Source organism: Cyprinodon variegatus, unplaced genomic scaffold, assembly GCF_000732505.1.
Source record: "Cyprinodon variegatus isolate N-32 unplaced genomic scaffold, C_variegatus-1.0 Scaffold952, whole genome shotgun sequence".
Taxonomy (NCBI): Eukaryota; Metazoa; Chordata; class Actinopteri; order Cyprinodontiformes; family Cyprinodontidae; genus Cyprinodon; species Cyprinodon variegatus.
Window position 1 is genome coordinate 256,934 of NW_015151405.1, and position 20,595 is coordinate 277,528.

The 20,595-nt window shown below is 38.5% G+C and overlaps 2 protein-coding genes across 4 annotated transcripts in view; both read right to left on the reverse strand.

Moving 5' to 3' along the window:
• edc4 (enhancer of mRNA decapping 4) overlaps positions 1–12,767 on the reverse strand; it is a 32,827-nt gene extending 20,060 nt beyond the window's left edge. The window contains exons 1-17 of one of the 2 annotated variants that reach the window (XM_015398693.1): positions 12,557–12,767; positions 7,317–7,461; positions 7,102–7,213; positions 6,819–6,918; positions 5,877–6,060; positions 5,556–5,703; positions 5,137–5,241; positions 4,357–4,469; positions 4,156–4,239; positions 3,974–4,069; positions 3,665–3,764; positions 2,937–3,117; positions 2,447–2,513; positions 1,762–1,853; positions 1,025–1,206; positions 854–930; positions 578–713 (exon numbers count right to left, since the gene is read on the reverse strand). In XM_015398693.1, coding sequence (XP_015254179.1) covers positions 578–713; positions 854–930; positions 1,025–1,206; positions 1,762–1,853; positions 2,447–2,513; positions 2,937–3,117; positions 3,665–3,764; positions 3,974–4,069; positions 4,156–4,239; positions 4,357–4,469; positions 5,137–5,241; positions 5,556–5,703; positions 5,877–6,060; positions 6,819–6,918; positions 7,102–7,213; positions 7,317–7,461; positions 12,557–12,644 — 2,010 coding nt within the window. In that variant the 5' untranslated portion in view covers positions 12,645–12,767. Of the gene's footprint in view, positions 1–577; positions 714–853; positions 931–1,024; positions 1,210–1,761; positions 1,854–2,446; positions 2,514–2,936; positions 3,118–3,664; positions 3,765–3,973; positions 4,070–4,155; positions 4,240–4,356; positions 4,470–5,136; positions 5,242–5,555; positions 5,704–5,876; positions 6,061–6,818; positions 6,919–7,101; positions 7,214–7,316; positions 7,462–12,556 lie in introns of both variants that reach the window. The other variant, XM_015398692.1, reaches the window with a different exon arrangement.
• Positions 12,768–16,483: 3,716 nt separating this feature from the next.
• nutf2 (nuclear transport factor 2) overlaps positions 16,484–20,595 on the reverse strand; it is a 12,845-nt gene continuing 8,733 nt past the window's right edge. For both annotated transcript variants that reach the window (XM_015398685.1, XM_015398686.1), the window contains exons 2-5: positions 19,953–20,072; positions 19,077–19,148; positions 17,412–17,510; positions 16,484–17,286 (exon numbers count right to left, since the gene is read on the reverse strand). In XM_015398685.1, coding sequence (XP_015254171.1) covers positions 17,173–17,286; positions 17,412–17,510; positions 19,077–19,148; positions 19,953–20,051 — 384 coding nt within the window. In that variant the 5' untranslated portion in view covers positions 20,052–20,072 and the 3' untranslated portion in view covers positions 16,484–17,172. The remainder of the gene's footprint in view (positions 17,287–17,411; positions 17,511–19,076; positions 19,149–19,952; positions 20,073–20,595) is intronic.

A 20,595-nucleotide genomic window follows, 5' to 3' on the forward strand; every position in this document is an offset into this window, starting at 1 on the left:
AGGTCTTAGGAGGGAAATAATGAGTCACCATAAGGCAAGAATAGGCCCAGAATAAGGTATGCCGCTAGTCAGAACAAAAATAAAACAAAAAAAACTTTTAAAAAAAGAAAACTCGCGAGGGCTGCTGGTCCCTTTCTCCTGTGGGATGAAGCCAGGGGAGAGAATTCATGCAAGCTCACGGAGAACATGCAAACTCCATGCAGAAAGACCCCGGGCTGGGAATCAAACCCAGAACCTCCTTGCTGCAAGGAAGCATTGCTACCCACTGCACCACTGAGCAGCCTAAAATTAAAATAATAAACCTGAAAACAGATTTTTCCAGTCAACTTAATGCATTTCCCTCTTCAGTTTAACTCACTGCTGAAACATAATAGAGACAAGCTCTGAATCCCCATGATGGGGACGTGTTATGTTAAAATATCTCTGCCAGGAACTGTAGACGAGGCGTTTAGAAACTGCCTCATCTATAGGCAGTACATAATCCTATAAGAATTACTTATAGGAATAGGTAATTATTTTTAATTCCTATAAGGAACTGAGTTTGGGAAAGAAGCTAAAAGTTTGCGTCATGTCATACCTGCAGGCCCTCTAGTCCAGGCAGCAGCACTGCAGAAGCAGCTCTTGGGCTGCTGGTGGAGACAGAGAGCCCCAAACTACTGTTGCTGTTGTTGTTGTCTCCTCTGCTGGGACTCTGAGTAACATCCTCTATAGCTCTGCAGAGAAACAGAGACAAGAAGTCAGAAGTAAATATGCTGCAAGAAGAAATCAGAACTGATTGGATATTGTCTAAATGTGCTAAACATGAGCGTACAGAACAGTAGTGAGTAAAGATTATATGGGCCAAGAAGCTCACCTGTTTGAGTCAGAGTTACTGCTGGTGGCTGTAACAATAGTCAGGCTGCTGGCACTACTACCAGGAGACGCAGGTACCTAAACATTTACATTTTATACTGTCAAAAAAACACACTAATAACCTCCTAGAAGACTTATTTTGTTAAAACATAGAATGAAAAAAAATCATTACCGAAGTGCTTGGTGTCATGAAGGCATCAGGAGTCATCAGCTTGGGCATCGGCCCACTGCTGGGCCCCGAGTTGGACAGGAAGTCAGAAGGAGCAGGGAGGGAGGGGATCTTTCTAAGGTCGGTCTGTGAGCCACTTCCAGAGTCCTTATCGGAGCTCTGGTCTGTGAGATGGTCTGAAAACCCTGCTGGGAACATTAAGTACAAAGTCTGATTACAACTGCGATGCAAATTTTTTCTCCCACACAATTTACACTGGATCACTGCTGCACCTTATGGAATGGAAATGTTCATTTCACTGCTAAGCTGCTGCTCATTCACTGTCTAAAAGATACACACAATGTTCTTATTTCAGCCGTTGCGTATATTAGCTGCGACATATGAATCAGGATGCTATGACCGAAAACATTTGATTGACAGATGACAGATGATATATAATTTCCCGAATTTATGTTAACAAGCTGACGTATAACTAACTGGCCTGCGTAAGATGACGTAAAGAAACCCCACAGATTTTAAGACAGGAATTTTTTTCTTTTTTTTAATAGAAATTTTCTACATTTTGGAACAATATCAACTGATAAGAGTACATTTATATACAAGTTTAAGCCAGAATGATTTGACATTTAAATATGACTTCCCTACGACTTTAACAAACATTACTAAGCTGGAAGTAAATGGACTTAAATTAAAACCAAACTTTTCCATCGCTGTAAGTGAATGAAATCATGTTTATTTACCAAAACCCTCTTGCGAGTCCGAATGAGGAAGAAAGCCTGATGTATTGAGAGCTGCATTGGGCTGAAACCAGATCTGGACGCCCTGCAAACTCCTGAAACACAAATATACAAATTAAGACCAATTTTGTTTTCAATACAAAGACAATCAGCATTTTTTAAACTAAGGATTTCTAAACCAATAAGCACTAAAATGACAGAACCAGACTTACTGTGGCTGCTATTCACTCAAGCAATTCACAGCTTAGACTTTAAGAATGACAGAAATTGATCAAATATTTCCTGCTGGGTACATCTGTGTATGTTTGGGCGTAAGCAGGAGAAGTTCCCAGAAGAAAGGAGCTAATCTAAGCTAAAGAACGTCTCAGATATGTTTTCCTACAGAACTACAGTGGAAGAGCTGAAATAAAACACAATATCCGGTTGGAGATACTGGATCAACAGACTGATGGAGGGAAAGTTAGTGTTCCTAACTTCTGCCATCCTTTGACATGTTTTAATTGTTCTACTTCAGTAACATTTTGGGTTTTATAAGAAACAGTCAACAACAGCTGTTCTCGGTACATAAAGTTTGGTCAACATTTAAATAAACTTATCAAGAAAAAATGCACAACATTAACCCTTTAAAAGTCTGATTTAATCAGTTTCAGTCAAGTTAAATGCATCCTAAAAAAGAGAGAAAACTTACTTTGGGTGGACACAGTAGAGTTTAATTTGGATCCCAGATTTAGACTCGGCTGGACCTTGAGTGCCCTCTAGTGGAGAAAGCAGACCAAACATGTTAAATCAGAACCACTTCATGTTGGTATTTAAAACGACCTATTCTTGTCATCTTAGCTTTTGGTTGGTTAACATTAAGAAGGAACATCTAGCCAACACTACAAACGAAGATGCTTCTGGGCCACAGTCTGTTGCTTCAAATGTAAAAGAGAACAGGATCTGTTGGTAATGACATGAATTCTTCCAATAAATCAAAATCTGGGTTATCCAGCTTGTTAGCTGATCAAAACTGCTCTGTGACAATCCGTATTTAATACAGTTCAGTTAAATATTTGGAAACAACAGCAGACCCATCAATTTAATTTTCTAAATACATTATTTCCAACCAAGTGAGGTAAATGTCTCCAGGTCCAGGGGGTTATATAGCAGTCTGATGGGATCGGGTGATCGGTAAGTACCTGTTGAAATACTCTCGCTCTCCTCCTCGGCTGTCAGGACCTCAGTGTGTCTCAGTCGGCTCTGGGTGACGTCTCGTACCCCAAAGCTAAGCACAGGGTGAGTGAGTAGGAACTCCGACACAGCAGTGAAATTGGCTTTACCCTTCTCCAGGTCCTGCCTCAGCTGCATCACATAAAGGACCTGAAGGAATTCATCATGAGACACAATTATTTCCGTCAGAGTAGAGATAAAGTTGCTCTTTTAGGACCTAATGTGAACAGCGAGAGCAACAACTTTTTTTTTAAATTAAGTCAAGAAAAATCTGTTTAAAGCTGCAGGAGGTGTCAGACTTTATTCAGGCTTCCTAAAGAAGAGCCCAAGAGCCATAGGTGGAAATGACGGCACCGACACAGGAGAAAGGTTGCGTTACTGTGAAGAAAAGTATATTTTCTTCTGGGGTTGAAAAAGAGCACCAAAACTAATATTTGAGAACAAATAAATTTTTAAATATGCCTATAGTTAACTTTGGAAAGCTTTAAATAATATAGAGATTTGAAATGATGCCGTTTTCTCATCTTTTGTCCCTCAAAAGTCATATTTTCTCAGCAGAAGTCAGTAAGCGAGTCGTGATAAACACTGTTGTAGTGGGAGGAGTTATTTTCATAGATTTTGTGGACTCAACAAAAAAAACAAAAAAACAAAAAAAACAATAGAGCTAGGGAACTAATTCAGACCTTGCACTACTCACCTTTCTTTGCACATCAGTGAGGATCAAGTATTCAGCAGAAAGATCTAAACTGGCCTTGAGACTTGGCAAAACCGTCGAGTTAAATGGATCTGGAGAAAACCTAGAAGAATAACAAGAAGGCAGGCGGTTAGCATCGGTCAGGAAGTATTGGGGAAAAAAATCCCCTTCTGAAGTTGCAAAGAGGAAAAAGTAATCTGATCTCTCTTTGCACAGCAGATGATGAATCGACCCTTAGAAATAAACATGTGTCCATCTGTTGAAGTGGTGCTAACCACCTCACCTCATCCATACTAGTATTTCTTAGGCTACCTAATGGTCTGCAGGCAGGTCCAGGAGACGGTGCACCACATCTTTAACTCCTGGTTCTGGTCGGCTCCAGTTATCAAAAACCTCCAGAAAGGAACCCTTCAAACAGAAAACGTGTAAACATTTGATATCTAAAAGCAATGCCTCAGACAAGTATGCTAGCATTAAACTCTGGATAAACTGACTCTGGATCCTGCCGCTTGTGGTTATCACAGAAGAGAAGACAGGAGAGCGGACGTCCTCCATGAGGCCGTAATTCATGAAGACACCTGGATAACAGAGCAGAAGCACAAACCTAAACTGGGAGGGTAGTAACTCTGCTAAAAAATATGAATACAATAAAACATGCAACACATATCAGAACACCAGGAATCCCATTCCTCTACCTTGGCTGGTCCTGTCCACCTTCTATGTAAATCTGCCAGAACTTGATGTATCCATCATGGCTAGCTGTGGCTAACACGGTTCCATCAGGGGACAGGGCGCCTTCACTGAGTCGCTGCAGCAGACATAACAACAAATATTTAAGGAATTAATTAAAAGTTACAGGTATAGTTTTTACCATCTCACTACTTGCACTACTGCTTTGTGTTTTCATAGTAGCAAGTCTCGGTCAAAACTAATCGTGTAAAATACGGTGATTAACTTAAGAGTCCATATTGTCCCTTTACAGTCTGGAAAACAAAACAATAAGGTCATGGTTTCTGCTGTGCACCAGACAGAGCACACTGAACAATAACCAAACTGTTAGCATCAATAAACACTGAACAAACATCATTTAGGAAAACACATTTCCTCTATATTCCTGTATAGGTAAAAGCTTATCTTCTGAGGAGAAAAGGAAACCTTATTAAACAAAAATGTATGCTAGTTTTCTGGAATTTAAGCAGATACTCAACTCATCGGCCTTCACTGTTAATTAAACCCTTCATGCATTGCAGAACCATGGAGAGTAACTTTACTGATCAAAATAAACATCTGCTAATCATCAGTCTTTGTTAAAATGTCTTAAGTTTTGCCTTCTGACCTCATGACTCTAGAGAGTTAAAAGTACTGAAGTCAACAAGAAACAAACAGATGTAGTATTACTCCTTAGAGAAAGGCTGTTTCAGAGGCTTCATCTAAACAGTGTCATGTGAAACAAGGGAAATGTAAATTCCAGATACCTGGTTATGTCCTTTCACTGTGATTAGGCCGTCTCTCAGTTCTGCAGCATCGACAGGCCAACTGCTGTTATTAGCTCTCAATACTTCAAGGTCCCAAACTTCAGCCTAGAAGAGGGAAAGTTGAAGAAAAAAATGCCAATTAGTTGAATGTGAAGAAAGATGTTTTTATTTTCCTCTGACACATGGATGCAAACTGTCAAGATGGTCTATTTTTGGAAGGCTCTGAGATCGCCAAAACTTGATCCAAAAGGGTTTATTTAATGACTGCCATCTTCAAATTCATTAGCTAGGTGTCTGAATCTTTTTTAAGGCGAGTGTAACAGACGTTTTCTAAATCCATACTCTTAGGTTGATCATTTCCCAGAGACAGAATATGTGATTTTGGTTTGCGTTAGAAGGTTGGTTAAAAACACTGATACCCTGTCTTCATGTAGAAGAGCCAAAATCTGGCCGATGTCGTCCTGGTTCTCCTCACTGTCATCCAAGATGAACGGGCACCAGATGAGGCGCCTGTGGGAGTTCAGTGGAGTGTCTTCTGGCCGTTGAATATGAACAATTATCTGGTCCCTGTTTGGATCTAGGTTAAGGAAAATTCTAGAAAAGAAAACATGGAAATATCCGTCTTGCTGTGACAAAGACAGGGGTTAAGATTAAAGTCAGTGCAATAGTAACACATTTTGATGTGACCAAGCGGATCTGAGCTATGAATTTTTGTTCTGCCCTTCCGCATCTCAGGATACAGTATTTTGCTTTCAGTGAGCGTAAGCTGCCAGACCATCAGGTTCCCCGCCTCGTCCACACAACCCAAAAGAGAGGAGTCAAGGTGGGCGAAAGCCAGGTCTGTGACGGCCCCGGTGAATCCCTTCAGTAAGGAGCGTTCACTAATGTTCAAACTCAGGACCCGAACCATCGCATGGTTGTTGGCTTCATTTTCAGAACAAAGACACAATCAAACACAAAAACAAAGGATTTCAATGCTTAACAAGAGCTAAAGAAATACAATCAGTTCTTTATATGATCTGTAATGCTATATGCTATTTGTTTGCATCTGAATCTCCATAAAGATTTTTTTTTTTTTATAAAAATGTACTCAGTTGCCTAAAAGACACAAACTGTTATTAACAAGGATTGCATATAGTTAACTTTGACATCAGTGCGTTAGACGGGCAGGTAATATCACATCGTATAGATTGCAGACTTTGAGTGGAGATTGTATTGTAACAGACCTTTTTCTATCAGGAAAATCATAATGTCATCCAGAGCTAATCGATATAAAATCGTACCATGATTAGGGCTATAACTAACGATTATTTTGCAAATCAATTCATCTGTCGATTATTTATTTCGATTTAATCGATTAATAATCAGATAGCAAAGGAGACTTTTTACGAAATGCAAAATGTTAACATTTTATTTTATAATTTTGGTACAACTCCTGCTAAAGGTGGGTTCCTCTGTCAGCTAAAGGCATGCTTTAGAGACTCTAAACTCCAGTTAATGATTAATCGATTACTAAATTAATTGATGATTGTTTCAATAATCGATTAATCCGATTATTTCAGCCTGAATCATGATAAAGCTGATTTAAACTCCTAAATAATGCAGGTTTTTACTGATTATTGAATAAAATGTAATTTACATTTAATCTTCTTTTTTTTTATAAAGCAAAGTAAATGAGTCACCTCTGATGGCGTATGCAAGGAAGGAGTTGGAGACCGCTATGAGTCTGCCATAATAATACTTTTGCTCCCAGTCATATTTGGCGAGAGTCTGAATTTTAACCTAAATGAAAAGAAGAAATCAGAAAAAAAATAAAAATAAAAATCAGAACAATATTTCCACAATGTTGATGATAAGGTTTCTGTTAAATCATTCATGTTGCTCAGCAGCAGGATGACAGACAAAGGTTCTGATCCATTCACAGCTAACAAACCATGAACCTCCAAACAAGATTTACCGTCTTACCTTGTTGCTGCCGCGAGCCTTGCTGTTGATACCAGAGTCCTGGCTCGCCACGATCTCCACGTTGTTGGAGGTGATGGGGATACTGGTGCTCCCATCGTCACCGGTTAGGCAGCTAAAAACAGGACAGCGTACATTTAGCTTGCAAAAAAAACATCCATATCTTTACAAGTGCATTCCTGGAATGGTTCACGGCAGGATTATGAAAAGCCACTCACATCCTCTGAGTCTCCTGGATGCTGCCGTCTGTGGAGATGGGTCTGGTAGAGTCAGACATGCTGCTTCCCAGCAGTCCTGCTCCCAGTAAGCCGTTCAGCTCTCCGTTGAACGGTAGTTTCCTCTGATCATCACTTGACTGTACATCTGAGGAAATCAATGAAAGCAGTGTTGACTTGATGAAGAGCAGATGGAAAGGAAAGGAGGAGAGAGATCAGATTGTTCTGGTGTTTGTCGTTGGTAAAAGAACAAAAGTTCTGATGATTCAACCCAATGTTTATAACCTTTACAGACAGGCCCTTTTGCACATTGTTTATTACAGATATACTACTTTATATACACATTTAAATACAACTGTAACATTGTTTAAAATACCCAGCAATCAAAGCTGCCATCTTATATTCACTTGTGAGAAAGTTGCTGTGGTATATTTAAAAAAATAAACATTGTCGAGAGTGCAAAGAGAAGGACTGAAGCAGAAAAGCACGAGGCCGAGCAGAATTAGTCAGAGATGAGCGCACAGCAGGCTGGTTTTAAGAGAGGATGTCTGAGTTTAATCGCTGCACATCAGTCTCACTGCGCTCCGGTCAGTGGCACAAAAATGATGCCATAGAAATCCAAGCATCTCCATCAACATTCTGAATATGAAAAGAAGGCGGCATGGAAAAGGAAACTCGATCGTGCCCACTCTTTGTTTAAAAAGGTTAAAAAGTTTCCCAGACATTCTGCAAAGCCAAAGGGCATAACAAAAAAAGTCAGTGGTAAATAAATATTTGGATACTTTGGTAATTGACTGAACTGCCTTGATTGTAGTTGCTGTTACACACATCGTAGCCAAAAATGCTACGGTTCTAACATTTGACATAAAAATTTCTTTCAGTGTTTCGGTTTTTGGCTTTAATTTCCATGATTCTTTGCTTTCATGTTCAGTCACGTCTTTTCATTCCTGGTGCATCCCTGTTCTCTTTAGTTTTAATGCTCCTAAAGCATTTACTCTGAATGGGGGGCCATTGCCATAAATGCTTAGTTGTTGTATTTTTTTAGGTTTGCTCTGAATGTTTTTGCTCCTGTTATTTCAACCCTTTATTATATATATATCTATATTCCTGTTAAATAAGAGACTTCAGCTGTTATATATATATATATTTTTTTTTTTCCAGCTTCTATTGTCATTACACTGTCACAAGTACAAAGCAACGAAATGACCTCTCTGCAGTTAACCTATCCCCTTTAGGAAGTAGTGGGCTGCCATTGTTCGGCGCCCAGGGAGCAGTGTGGGGTTACAGGTCTTTGCTCAAAGACCAAGAGTGGCAGTCTGTGGGAGTGGGGCTTGAACTAGAACCTCAGCATTCTAAGCTCTATGCCCTAACCACTAGGGCGCCACTCACCAAGATAAAAGTATAGACAGAGCACCCACGCATAGGACGCACTGTATATACTGTATATACCCGACGCACCTTTTCCTTTTTGACTATTGAGCCGATGTAACAAGTACATTTCTCCACTGTGAGATCAATTAAGTCTATCAATTTATTTCATGCTTTTTAAGGTCGTTTTTTTTTTTTGCATTCCTAACTTTTTAAAGGTATGTTTTAAACTAACTATGCTTTCATTTGAAGCAATTAAACTAATTGCAGCTGATTTTTTTTTAATCAATATTATTAATAAATATTGATCAGAGTTTTGTTTACTTGTCTGAAATAAGAACCAGGAGAAAAAAGCCTGAATTTAAATTGTAATCCTAAATCCATTTAAACAGAACATTCAACCTTAAAAACAGATCACCACTAGCAGCAATCTGGTATGGTTTGCTTTAACTGTCTTAACAGGACTGCAGATTTATTATCATCATCAATAAATATGATTGAATGCAGCCAATTTAAACGGTTCTGCAGTGAAGCAGCAATAATAAATATGACTATCGATTGTATTTCAGAGCTCGGTATGTTTCTGAAAAGCTGGCTGTCTGCAGCAATTTTGATTCTAGTCATTTCCATCCTTGGCTCAATGAAACCTTTAAATTGCCTTATGAAATAAGTGAAAATTAGTTGCAAAAGAAAGGACCAAGCAACTGACTGGAAACCAATAGTCAGATTGCTCTGCTCCAGTGGAAATGCAAGCCAGCATAAACAAAGCCCCAACAAATGGATGATTTTACTAGCAACAAACTTAAGCACCACTTATCCTGATCAGAAAACCTAGAGACTAAGACAACAGACCTCTTTTTTGCCATATCAGGTCAGTGACATTATTTCAAAATGACAGACAAATCAAAATTAATGCCCACATTTTTACACAGACAGACGAAAAACAAAAAAGAACATGCATGTTGGCTGTGAGTGAAGTTTGAGTGTTGTTCAGATGTTTTTTACAGTAGCAAAAGCAAAGAGAGGAATAGAAAAAAATATGTGTTCCAACCCCCAACTCTTGAAGTAACGTGTTTGAACAGCATATTCCGCATTGATGACATTTGGCCATTGATAATCTGCTCTTTTAACAAAGTTTGCATGTCCACTATGTAATTGTAATGCAGAATCCAGACAATGTTTGGGAGGTTGCTGATTTGTCATTTCCAAAAGAGCCTCCTAAATTTATTGACAGGCAGAATCACATCAACTATGAACTAGCTTATTAAAAATCCTTTACCTGAGAAAAAACACAAGAACATTTCTGGTTATATGTGGTCATTGAAGGGCAAATGTTCCAAAAGCCTAGTTATCACCCTGACGATCACAGATGAATATCAGCTATGGTCAGAAGTGTTAGTTACTAGGCAATGAGCATCTCTACAGCTGTTCATGACATTAGCAGTAAGTTTATTGTTGCAATAATATCTCTGATGGATCTGTCAGACATTGTTCTACTACCTAATAACAAAAGTAATATAATAGATAAATGGAGAATAAAATCTATTACAATGACCGTAGCTGGACCATAAAAAAGCATAAAGAACAACAAAACAACTTATGCCATGTCAAAACCCTCTAAAAATAAAGTTGCTTAGTAAAATATAATCTAGTCTGCGTGATTTTTTTTTGGCACTACATAAACAAACAATCTTCTTGATAAGCAAACAGACTATCAGCCAAGTTAGGATTATTTTTATTATTAATGATGTTTAAGTCTGTTACACTCTAATATGACCTGCCTTTTGTTAGTCAGAACTAATATTTTCCCAAGTAGTTTATATACAGGAAAATATGTATTTGAACACCCTGCTATTTTGCAAGTTCTCCCAATTAGAAATCATAGAGGGGTCAAAAATTGTCATCATCGCTGCATGTCCACTGCAACAGACATAATCTAAAAAAAAATATTAAAAATTCAGAAATCACAATGTATTATTTTTTTAACTATTTATTACTATGATTCAGCTGCAAATAAATATTTGAACACCTGTCTATCAGCTAGAAGTTGAACTCTCAAAGAACTGTTAGCCTGCCTTCAAAATGCCCACCTCCACTCCAATTATTATGCTAAATTAGATGCACCTGTTTGAGGTCGTTAGCTGCATAAAGACACCTGTCCACCCCATACAAAAAGTAAGAGTCCAACTACTAACATGGCCAAGACAAAAGAGCTGTCCAAAGACATTAGAGACAAATTTGTACAACTCCACAAGGCAGGAAAGGGATACGAGGAAATAGCCAAGCAGCTTGGTAAAATAAAAATGATCCATTGTTGGAGGAATCAGTAGAAAATGGAAGAAGCTAAACATGACAATCTCCTTTTCACTGGGGCTCCATGCAATATCTCACTCTGTGGGGTCTCAATGATCCTAAGAAAGGTGAGAAATCAGCCAGAACTACACAGGAGGAGCTGAAAAGAGCTGGGACCACCATTTCCAAGGTTACCGTTATCGTACAAATAGTTATAAAAAGTCATACATTGTGATTTCTGGATTGTTTAGATTATGTCTCTCACAGTGGACATGAACCTATGACGACAATTTCAGACCCCTCCATGATTTCTAAGTGGGAAAACTTGCAAAAATAACAGTGTGTTTAAATACTTATTTCCCTCACTGAACATACTAGATACTATATTTTTTAGATATAAATCATAGTTTGTTTTTTATTGGTTTAGGTATTATATTTCCCTTCTAATTCTGGGAATTACAATGCTTGATTCTTTTTGCAAACACCTAAGATTTAAGTGATCTATGAGCACCTAATAAGAGGGACTCAAACTTGATAACTATATTTAGCTTTTGTATAAATTAATGTAAAGGATAATACAATAGCTCTACCATAATACGACAGAATTTAAAACACAGGGATTCATTGTTTAATGTGACATTTTACATTTTAGTTATCTTAATGCAAGAGTTAAATTTGTCCTCCAAATGTTTTCCCTACATTTTTATTAGTATTTAATTTCTATTCAATGTAGTCTTTGCTTTCCAGACATTGTTTAAAATTTAAATACTGCTTGTATTAACAGAAACGTGTTACATTTGAATAAATAACTACTTTGTCTCTTACTTTCAGAAGATTAAGGAGCATTTTCAAGGTTAACACAATTATTTGTGTGAGATTGTGTTTACAACTCAATAAAAAAATTTTAGTTTTAAGATTTTTTTTATGTGACAGATTGAACGAATTTGATCATCTTTAGGGAATGGGAACATAAAATACAATTAATACCATGTTATCTTAAATATTTGTAAAAAATCTAAAGTACTTTAATGTGTTTCAAGACTTAACATACTTAATTATGTTTAATAATTCAATTTCAGGGGATAATTCAAGTTTCCTCTGAGTGATCCCCTGACATCATTCAAGGGAAACTGACTGATGTCCAGTACAAAAAAATAAAAATAAAAAATTAAAGCCCTTTCAAATAAAAAGTTACCGTTTATACTAATGTAACTGTTTAAGCTGTTATAACAATTTACAGATTCGGGTCTACACTGCAGAGAAGATTTCTAACAAATGTTCAAAATTAGATTTAAAAAAATTCAACTACATACATGTTTTGGCAGCAGGGACCCATTGCCATCAGAAAACAGACTAGCATAAGCTAGCTGCTAGCAGTAAGGCCGACGCAGAAACGATTCTCCGCATTCTTCAAAGGTTAAAACATTATATAATATATCCACTGTATAAAATATGTCCCTCCTGGCGTGGTGTTCTGTCAACGGCTAAAAAAAATGCTTTTGAGAACACTCTACACCGGTGAACTCTTGGGTCTAACCCCCTTTAGCTTTTGCGGCCTAGCAGTGCAGCAGTCCCAGACTTACCGGCGCTGCTACCCGAGCGGTCGAGTTTCAAGATGTCTCGGAGGTGCTGGGTCGCTCCCTCGATGTCTATGTTCGAATTGGACGCCATGGGTGAGGGAAAGGGGAGCGATATGGGAAAAAAAATTGGGGAAATATTGTTTTAATTTGATGCGATGCTGTCACAGTTCACCCAGAGCAACCGTCTAAACTTCCGGTATGTCCGTGCCTCTGTTCCGACTGCTCACAGGGTGTCTGCACTCATTGGTTCCTACCTCAAACTCTGTTGGACAAACTCACTAGAAAAAATAGCGCCTTCTACTGTACAGTCCTGTTCAAAACAGCTTTTGTTTACGCAGTCAGATTTAAGATAATTTTATCTACAGAGGCCCTACAAACAAGGCTAATCTGAGATGCCTGTATACAGGATCTCATACTTTGAATCATATCTCATGAATTATTGATGTTAAAACTGAACTCCGGGTGAATTTATTTGCATTTATTTATTCATTTGGCTGAGCCTTTCCTTGATCACAGCACAGCAACATCAATATTGCAGCAGATAAAACTCATGTTAGTCTATTCTGTTTTATCATGACTATACATTGAAATACTTGAACTCAACTTTTGGTAGATCCTGACTCAAAACCTTGATGAAGCAACCAAAGACTTGAACATCAGCCCTCTACATATTGTCACAATGGAAAAGAAGAAAAAAAAAAAGAGAAAAATTTCATTTTGGCCAAAAGCTTTCAACCCTTGCCAGACCCGCAAGCAAAGAATTTGTGTACAGCTCTCATGAATAAACCATTGCACTTTTTTTTTTTTTCCCAAAAAAACAACACATTTCTAAGTTCTTTTAGAGTGATGCAGGACCTTAGGGGAGCTGTATCATCAATTTTGGGTTCAGGTCAGGGCTCTGGCTTGGCCAGTCACACATGGTCACAGAGTTGTTCCCAAGCCATAGGGTCATTGTCTTGTAGGAAGGTGAACCTTCAGTCCATTCTGAGATCCTGAGCACTCTGGAAGAGGTTTTCTTCCAGGATATCTCTGTACTTTGCCGCACTCATCTTTCCTTCAATTGCAACCAGTCGTCCTGTCCCTGCAGCTGATGCTGCCACCACCACGTTTCACTGTTGGGATTGTATTGGGCAGGTTATGAGCAGTGGCTGGTTTTCTCCACACATACCGCTTAGAATTAACGCCAAAAAAATCTATCTTGGTCTCATCAGAGAAGATAATCTTTCTCACAGTCTGGGAGTCCATGTGTTTTTTGGCAAACTCTATATAGGCTTTCATATGTCTTGCACTGAGGAGAGGCTTCTGTCAGGCCAGTCTGCCATAAAACCCCAACTGGTGGAGGGATGCAGTGGTAGTTGACTTTGCGGAACTTTCTCCCATCTCCCTACTGCATCTCTGGAGCTCAGTCACAGTGATCTTTGGGTTTTTCTTTATCTCTCTCACCAACGCTCTTCTCCCATGATTGCTCAGTTTGGCTGGACTGCCAGGTCTAGGAAGAGTTCTGGTCGTTCCTTCTTCCCTTTAAGGATTATGGAGACCACCGTAATCTTAGGAATCTCAAGTGCTGCAGAAACTCTTTTGTAATTTGTCCAGATGTTTGACTTGCCACAGTTCTGTCTCTGAGCTCTTTGGGCAGTTCCTTCGACCTCATGATTCTTTGCTCTGACATGCCCCATGAGCTGAAGGTCTTATATAGACAGATGTGTGCCTTTCCTAATCAAGTCCAATCAGTTTTATTAAACACAGCTTGACTCCCAATGAAGGAGCATTCCTGGACAGGACGAGTGTTACTAAGTCGCCTGTGGAGAAATGTCCTCGGTCATGAGTAGTGAGAAAACAGAAAGCGATTCTCGTGGGATGGAAGAAGGAAATAGTGAAAGTAAAGAAGACTGAAAAAGAAGAGAATAAACAAATGAGAAAAAGCAGAAAAAGTAGAGACCAATTGAAGGGGAGTCCAGCACACAACAATCTAGAAATTCTGCAGAAAAAAACAAATAATTACCGGTACAAAATAATGCTCAAATTAGTTAATCAGGGAGACTCTTTTGCAGATTGAAATCAGGTGTAGTTAACAAAATCAATAGAATTCAAAAGTGCCAAAATACTTTATAGTGGAGACCTGTTAATTAACTGCAGAGACAGGCTCAACAAGGCAAAGCCATATGCATAAACATGATTGAGGGGAAGGGTTCAATGCAGCTTGGTTGAGAACACAAGGATTAGCAGGGGTGTGATCGGAGGAGTGCCTCTAAAAGTAACTGACAAATATAAGTGGTGCAAAAGAGGTGAAAAGGTTAAAAACAGGAAATGGAGGTGTGATGGGCGGCTTATCAGTGTTGATAAAATTCGAAGAGGAGACTTTTCTAGCAAGGCTTTCATTGGTTATGAGCTACAATGTGAAAATGTTCAATCCTCTGCCTCTGAGATGTTTATAGCAGCTGTATGTAGGGGAAAACAGTGTGGAAGGTGTGCATGGAGAGCATGAATATGGAAAGTGTGGGAAAGAAGTTCAAATTAAATACCGTAACTGTGGTTAAGAACATACTGTTGCATGTTGCGGGTGTGAAGTGAGCAAAAGATGTAAAGTGGTACGAAAGGTGAGCTTACGCTATAACTGCAAAAAGAATCCCATCCCTGTCAGAAAGACCCAAATCGTTTCCTGTTTCACTCATCAGTTGATGGCAGTAATGCATTTTAACTAGCTGGCCAACCGCCATAAAACCTTAGAATAAAGGAGCTGAACCTTCTCATTGAGGAACAGAAGAAATGGACAGCATGTTAGTTAAATGAGTGTCACAGCAGAGTGTGAACACTTATGACAATGTGATATTTCAGTTTTTCTTTTTTAATAAATTAGCTAAAATTTCTATATTTGTTTTTTTTTTTTTTTGTCTTGATGGGGTACTGACTTTGAGTGAATGAGAAATAAAATGACCTTTTTTGATTTTAACAAATGGCTGCAATGATCAAAGAGTAAAAATTTTAAAGGGGTCTGAATAGTTTACGTAGCCACTGTATGTCAAAGAAAAATATCTAAAACAAAATCAAAATGAAAAAGGATGACTGGTTGAAGGCAAGAGGAACATGCTTTTACAGAAAGAAAAGTTAATGGCTTCCATCAGTCCCCTGAGGCATCCAGATAAAATCCCCTCAGAGGGAAAGGGCCTTTTATCAGTTTTGCCCAAAAACACCAGCATGAATGAAGAATGGGATTGAAAAAGCTTCAAATTATTTAACACAAGGATCAGAAGATTGACATTTTTTAAAGATTAAAATGCTAGATGCCAAAGAAGGTACAAAAAAAAAAAAAAACTAGAGCAGGTTTTTGCTAATGTATTGAGTTCTGTACAACGTGAAATTAAACAAGTTTAACTTTTATGTGAGGAGTGCAGGATCCCCAAAGTTAACTGATTTCATAGGTCCCTAACCTTTATTTGATTATTAAACTAGAACCATTAAATAAAAATCCAACTGTTAGTGGATTTAAAGCCTAAATACAGTTGGAGCTCTTCATTTTTTGATTTAGTTTGGAGGGAAAAATGTTCAATCTGTTCACCTATCAGTCAAAACTGACCAAAGGAAAAACATAAATCAGGCTCTTCATTGATGCATGTTAACTGATGATTGTATTACATTATTTCTGAAGAAAGGAGATTGGTTTACTTTGATGCTTGAACGTTTTAACTTGTTTTACCATGGTAAGCACTTCATCCCAGCCCTGCCTAATTAAAAACATTAAACATTTTTCAACCTCAATGCTATGACATCTGAAACGGGAATTTGAAACCCTTTATTGGCCACATTTGGCCAAAGAAAACAAATAAGTGCATGAAGCCAACCAAATAAAGCAACATTACTTCAGTGCACTGACTGAATGTTTCAAATTGAAAAGCTGTTGTTTCCAGAAAATGACATTGAGAGACCACACAGTTAAGAAAAAAAGTCCAGGTTTTATTGTGTATCTTGGCTGTAGTCCTTGTTAACCTCCAGATGTGTGAAAGGTAGAAAGAAAAAAATGACAAGGTGAGCGTTTGTCCTCCAGCACCCTTTGGTTTGCAACAGCTAAACCTGGCATCAGAGCATGAGTCAAGCCTAAAGAGGAAGAAAACTAAACTCAACGCACTAAGCAGAGCTACTGTAAAACAAATAACACAGTGAATCTGAACCAGAACATGGATCTACAGACCAGTCAGCAGCAGTGCTAGCAGAACCGAGTCAACATCAGAGCAGAACGGGTTAGAATTAAAGCAGAGCAAACAGGAGCATGAATTAATGGCATCGATCGGATGTTTGTCCTTCTGGTGGCTTGAGTGTAGATATTGTACTGAGGAACCCCCAGCGACATGCAGAGCAGCGGAGCGGCAGACAGGGGCATCTGATTGGTCAGCCGGCTCTCAGCGAAGAGACGTGTCGCAGTTCTTTGCTGGACTGGTCGGAGGAAAAGAAACCCACCTGGATGGGGTTCAGTGATTGACATCTAGAATCCGCTATTTGCTTGTTTGTCAAACAGGCCTAAATGAGACGGCGGGAGGGAGGAGTTCTTCTCCTCCCTCCAACGCCTCGTCTCACGGCGACCCCTTCGCTGTGGCCGCCCCTGCCCGCCGACGCAGACAGGCAGCTTAACCAAAGTTGTGGATGGCCAGCCTGAACATGTCATTGGTGCACACCCAAGCATCGTTAATGTTCTTCAGGATGAAACTCTGATGGAAACCCATGATCGGGTCTTCATCTGCCTGTAGAGACACAGCAGATGAACTGTTAGAGAAACCAGCTTTTGAGCTTCAGACTTCAAGTTGTGTTGTCAACAAAACCCCCGCCCACACTCCCATGTTTGAATGACAGTGAAAGGGATACTTACTTTTAGCTGTCCTACAACCATACTCAAGATGCAGTTGTCTGGAGTCGGCTGGTGGTCTTGCGCTGTTATACTATGCGCTATTTTTGTGAAAGGGAGACTCTGGGAGAAACACAAAGAAAAAAATTAAAATAAACAAGGGTGGGATTAAAGTAGGCATAAAGGAAAACAACGATCACTTCCTAAATGAGCTTGCTTATTAAAAACTGAGAAAGGGGCAGATAAGAGGTGAACATATGAGTTAGATGAGACTGGGGTGAAAAGAGGTGCTGAAGTAGGGTGAGTGGATTGAATAAGAACTGTGGGATAATGCAGGATAGGTGTGGCTTTTTCAGTGTATTTTTTGACTCCCTTTTACAGTGTTGTTTACATCGAGCTCCCATTGTATCAAATGGAAAAATAACTTTGACAAACTTTACAAAAAGCTCTGAGAATCATCTCCACTGATCTCACCTGTTTTCTTTTCTTTAACAGTGTCTCCGTCCTATTTTGTATCTAAATCCTTTACCTGTTCTGTTCTATAGGCACTGAGCAAAGGCATGGTCATGCTGGGGACCTAAATAATGTTTAAATTTGTGAACAGCGGACAAGTGAAAAAAATACCAGTCTTGCATATCTGGTCACCCTATGCTTAAGACCTGATCAATTGCCTAAAATGGAAAAAATATTGTGTATATATATATATATATATATATATATATAGTTGAAATGATAGATGAAACTATATATATAGTATATATATAGTTTCATCTCTGTTAAAAATGCACAGAGAAGATGCACAAATGTCACAGAGAGATGTTGGATGAGGTTCACATGTCGTTCTGAGAACTTCGTGGGATTATTTGTCATCACAGCACTGATAAGATCCCCTCCTCTTACAGAAGCTGACTGCTAGGATACTAACAAAACACGGCTGCTTAATTTCTTCCAACAAGAATCCGGAATACAAAGTGTGGAACTGTGTGACCACACTACCAGAGCGCAGAGAAATAATCCTACCTCTGGACAAGGTTAGCTTTCTTGTAAATAAAATTTGCAGCACTATTTTAAAATGTGACTACATACATTAAAACTTAACTGGGGTCATCAATTAATCCCGGTTGTTGGATGACAATTATTGTTACAGGGAGGTCTGAGTTAATGAACATCCCAGCTGTCTAGGTTAGATTAGCCTCCTTGCACTAGAACAATGGATCCTTAACAGTTTTTCTTTAGTATTTTATTTAACACAAATCATTTGGTCTCTTAAATAAGCTTCCACCATGTGAAGCTTTTTGGCTAATCTGAAGAGCAATTTGTGATTATGATCACTTGTTATCTTCTGCACTATAAACTGTCTTTATGTTAAGGAAAGCATTGCAACTAGTGAAACACTATATAACCTGTTTTAAATTCTGACTGCATCTTGTTCAACAAATAAAGCTGAATTCATATTCTGAAACAGCATAAAATTAATGACTCAATTTTCCTCAGAATTCGATTTAGCTTTTTCTAAAAAAATCATTAAAAAAAACTCCAGTAATCTATAGCATTCCACCGCCACATTGCACTGAAAAAAAAAACAAACAAACAAAAAAAAAAAACAGTAAAAACTGCAGTGTTCTGGCAATACATCAAACAATGAAAAATTTACAGCAGTATATAGATTAAGTTACCATGAAAACTTACAGTGAGCTTTTCGACAATTGCTATTTTTCCCTGGTAGGGCTGTCCTTCCCATGTAAGGCATGATGTATCGATCTGTGAGGAGTGACAGGACAAAGTTAGCTTTACTGCAGGAATCTGGTGTGTTAGGTAACTTTATGGCATTGGTTATTGAAACAGTTTTTGTCAATTTAAAGGACAACACAATTTATGCTCTGACACATGTAAAATAATCAATACAAATAATAAAAATAGAAAACACTAGAAACTTTGCTCCTAGCAGTGCTACATGGGGAGCTAGTTAATCAGTTACGAGGAGAAAAGAGTAGAAATGGATGAAATAATGTCACTCTGAGCCATAATAGCCCAAGGAGTGGATTGAAAAATCTAAATTTTCCCACATTAAATAAATAAAATAAAAATCTCCAAACAAAGTGTTGTGATTAACCAATAAAATGGCTAAATTTCCCAGCCCTTAAATGTTAAAAGATTATCGGTTATCAAACATTGAAAACTGGCAGGGAAAAAAATCCGCAGGAGCCTGTTGTGGATGTTGTGTATAACTTTATTGCAATTTAATTCAAATTCAGGTCTGATTTTGTTTCCAGAATATGAGTTATAATAACGGGGTTGTATTATTTTAACTGCAGTTTTTTTTTTATTTTAATTGTGTTATGTGTGTTATAGTTATTTGAGCTTGGTTAAACATGGCACCTTTAACATGGCTATAAAAAACCTTTTTAAATAGCGTTTTGTATGATGATGGTGGGGACGGCATGCGTCGACCCGATTGGGACACAGAACAGGGTGAGGAGCTAAAAAAGTTTGGGAAGCATTGCAGTACCTGGCTTTACAAAGCATGATTGTAACTTATGAGATCAGAACCTCAGCTGGACTCACATATATTGATCCGAGCAGCGATCTGTCCGAGTCAAACATCTGGTAGTAGTGCTGCACGAAGCTGGATCCTATCTGCTCCCACAGAGGCTGCTCCGCCATTATGAATCACCCTGCAACACACTGGGAGGGTGGAACAGACAACAGGTCAGACAAACAGGTTAATACTGGTTAAGGCAATAAACAGCTGAACATATTTCAAACCTCCCATTTAATTCCTAACCAGCTGGACCTCAAAGCTTTTTAGGTGTCCATGTTGTTTGGATTATTAAATGGACATACTTTCTCCATTTTACAGCCTGGAATCAATGACTGCATTGCAAAAAGTGAAAAACAAACTACTGGACTTTGTTTTCCAAGTTTGAAGAGGTTTTCCTTCCCATCCAGGAAGCTCTTTCAATTCAGAATGAATGAATCAAAGACTGCATGTACATATGTGTTATTAGGAATAATTTGCAATTATTTTCAACCAATATAGTGATTTTACTGCAATTTCTTTTTTTGCACAAAGAAAAAGCATGTGGATGTTTGACTCAGGGTTTCGTTTTTTTTTTCATGACCACGAAAGCCCGCCTGTCTGGAATCCAGTGTTGCAGGACTATACTGTAACATTTGCATAAACAAATGTTACTTCCGCTATAATGCA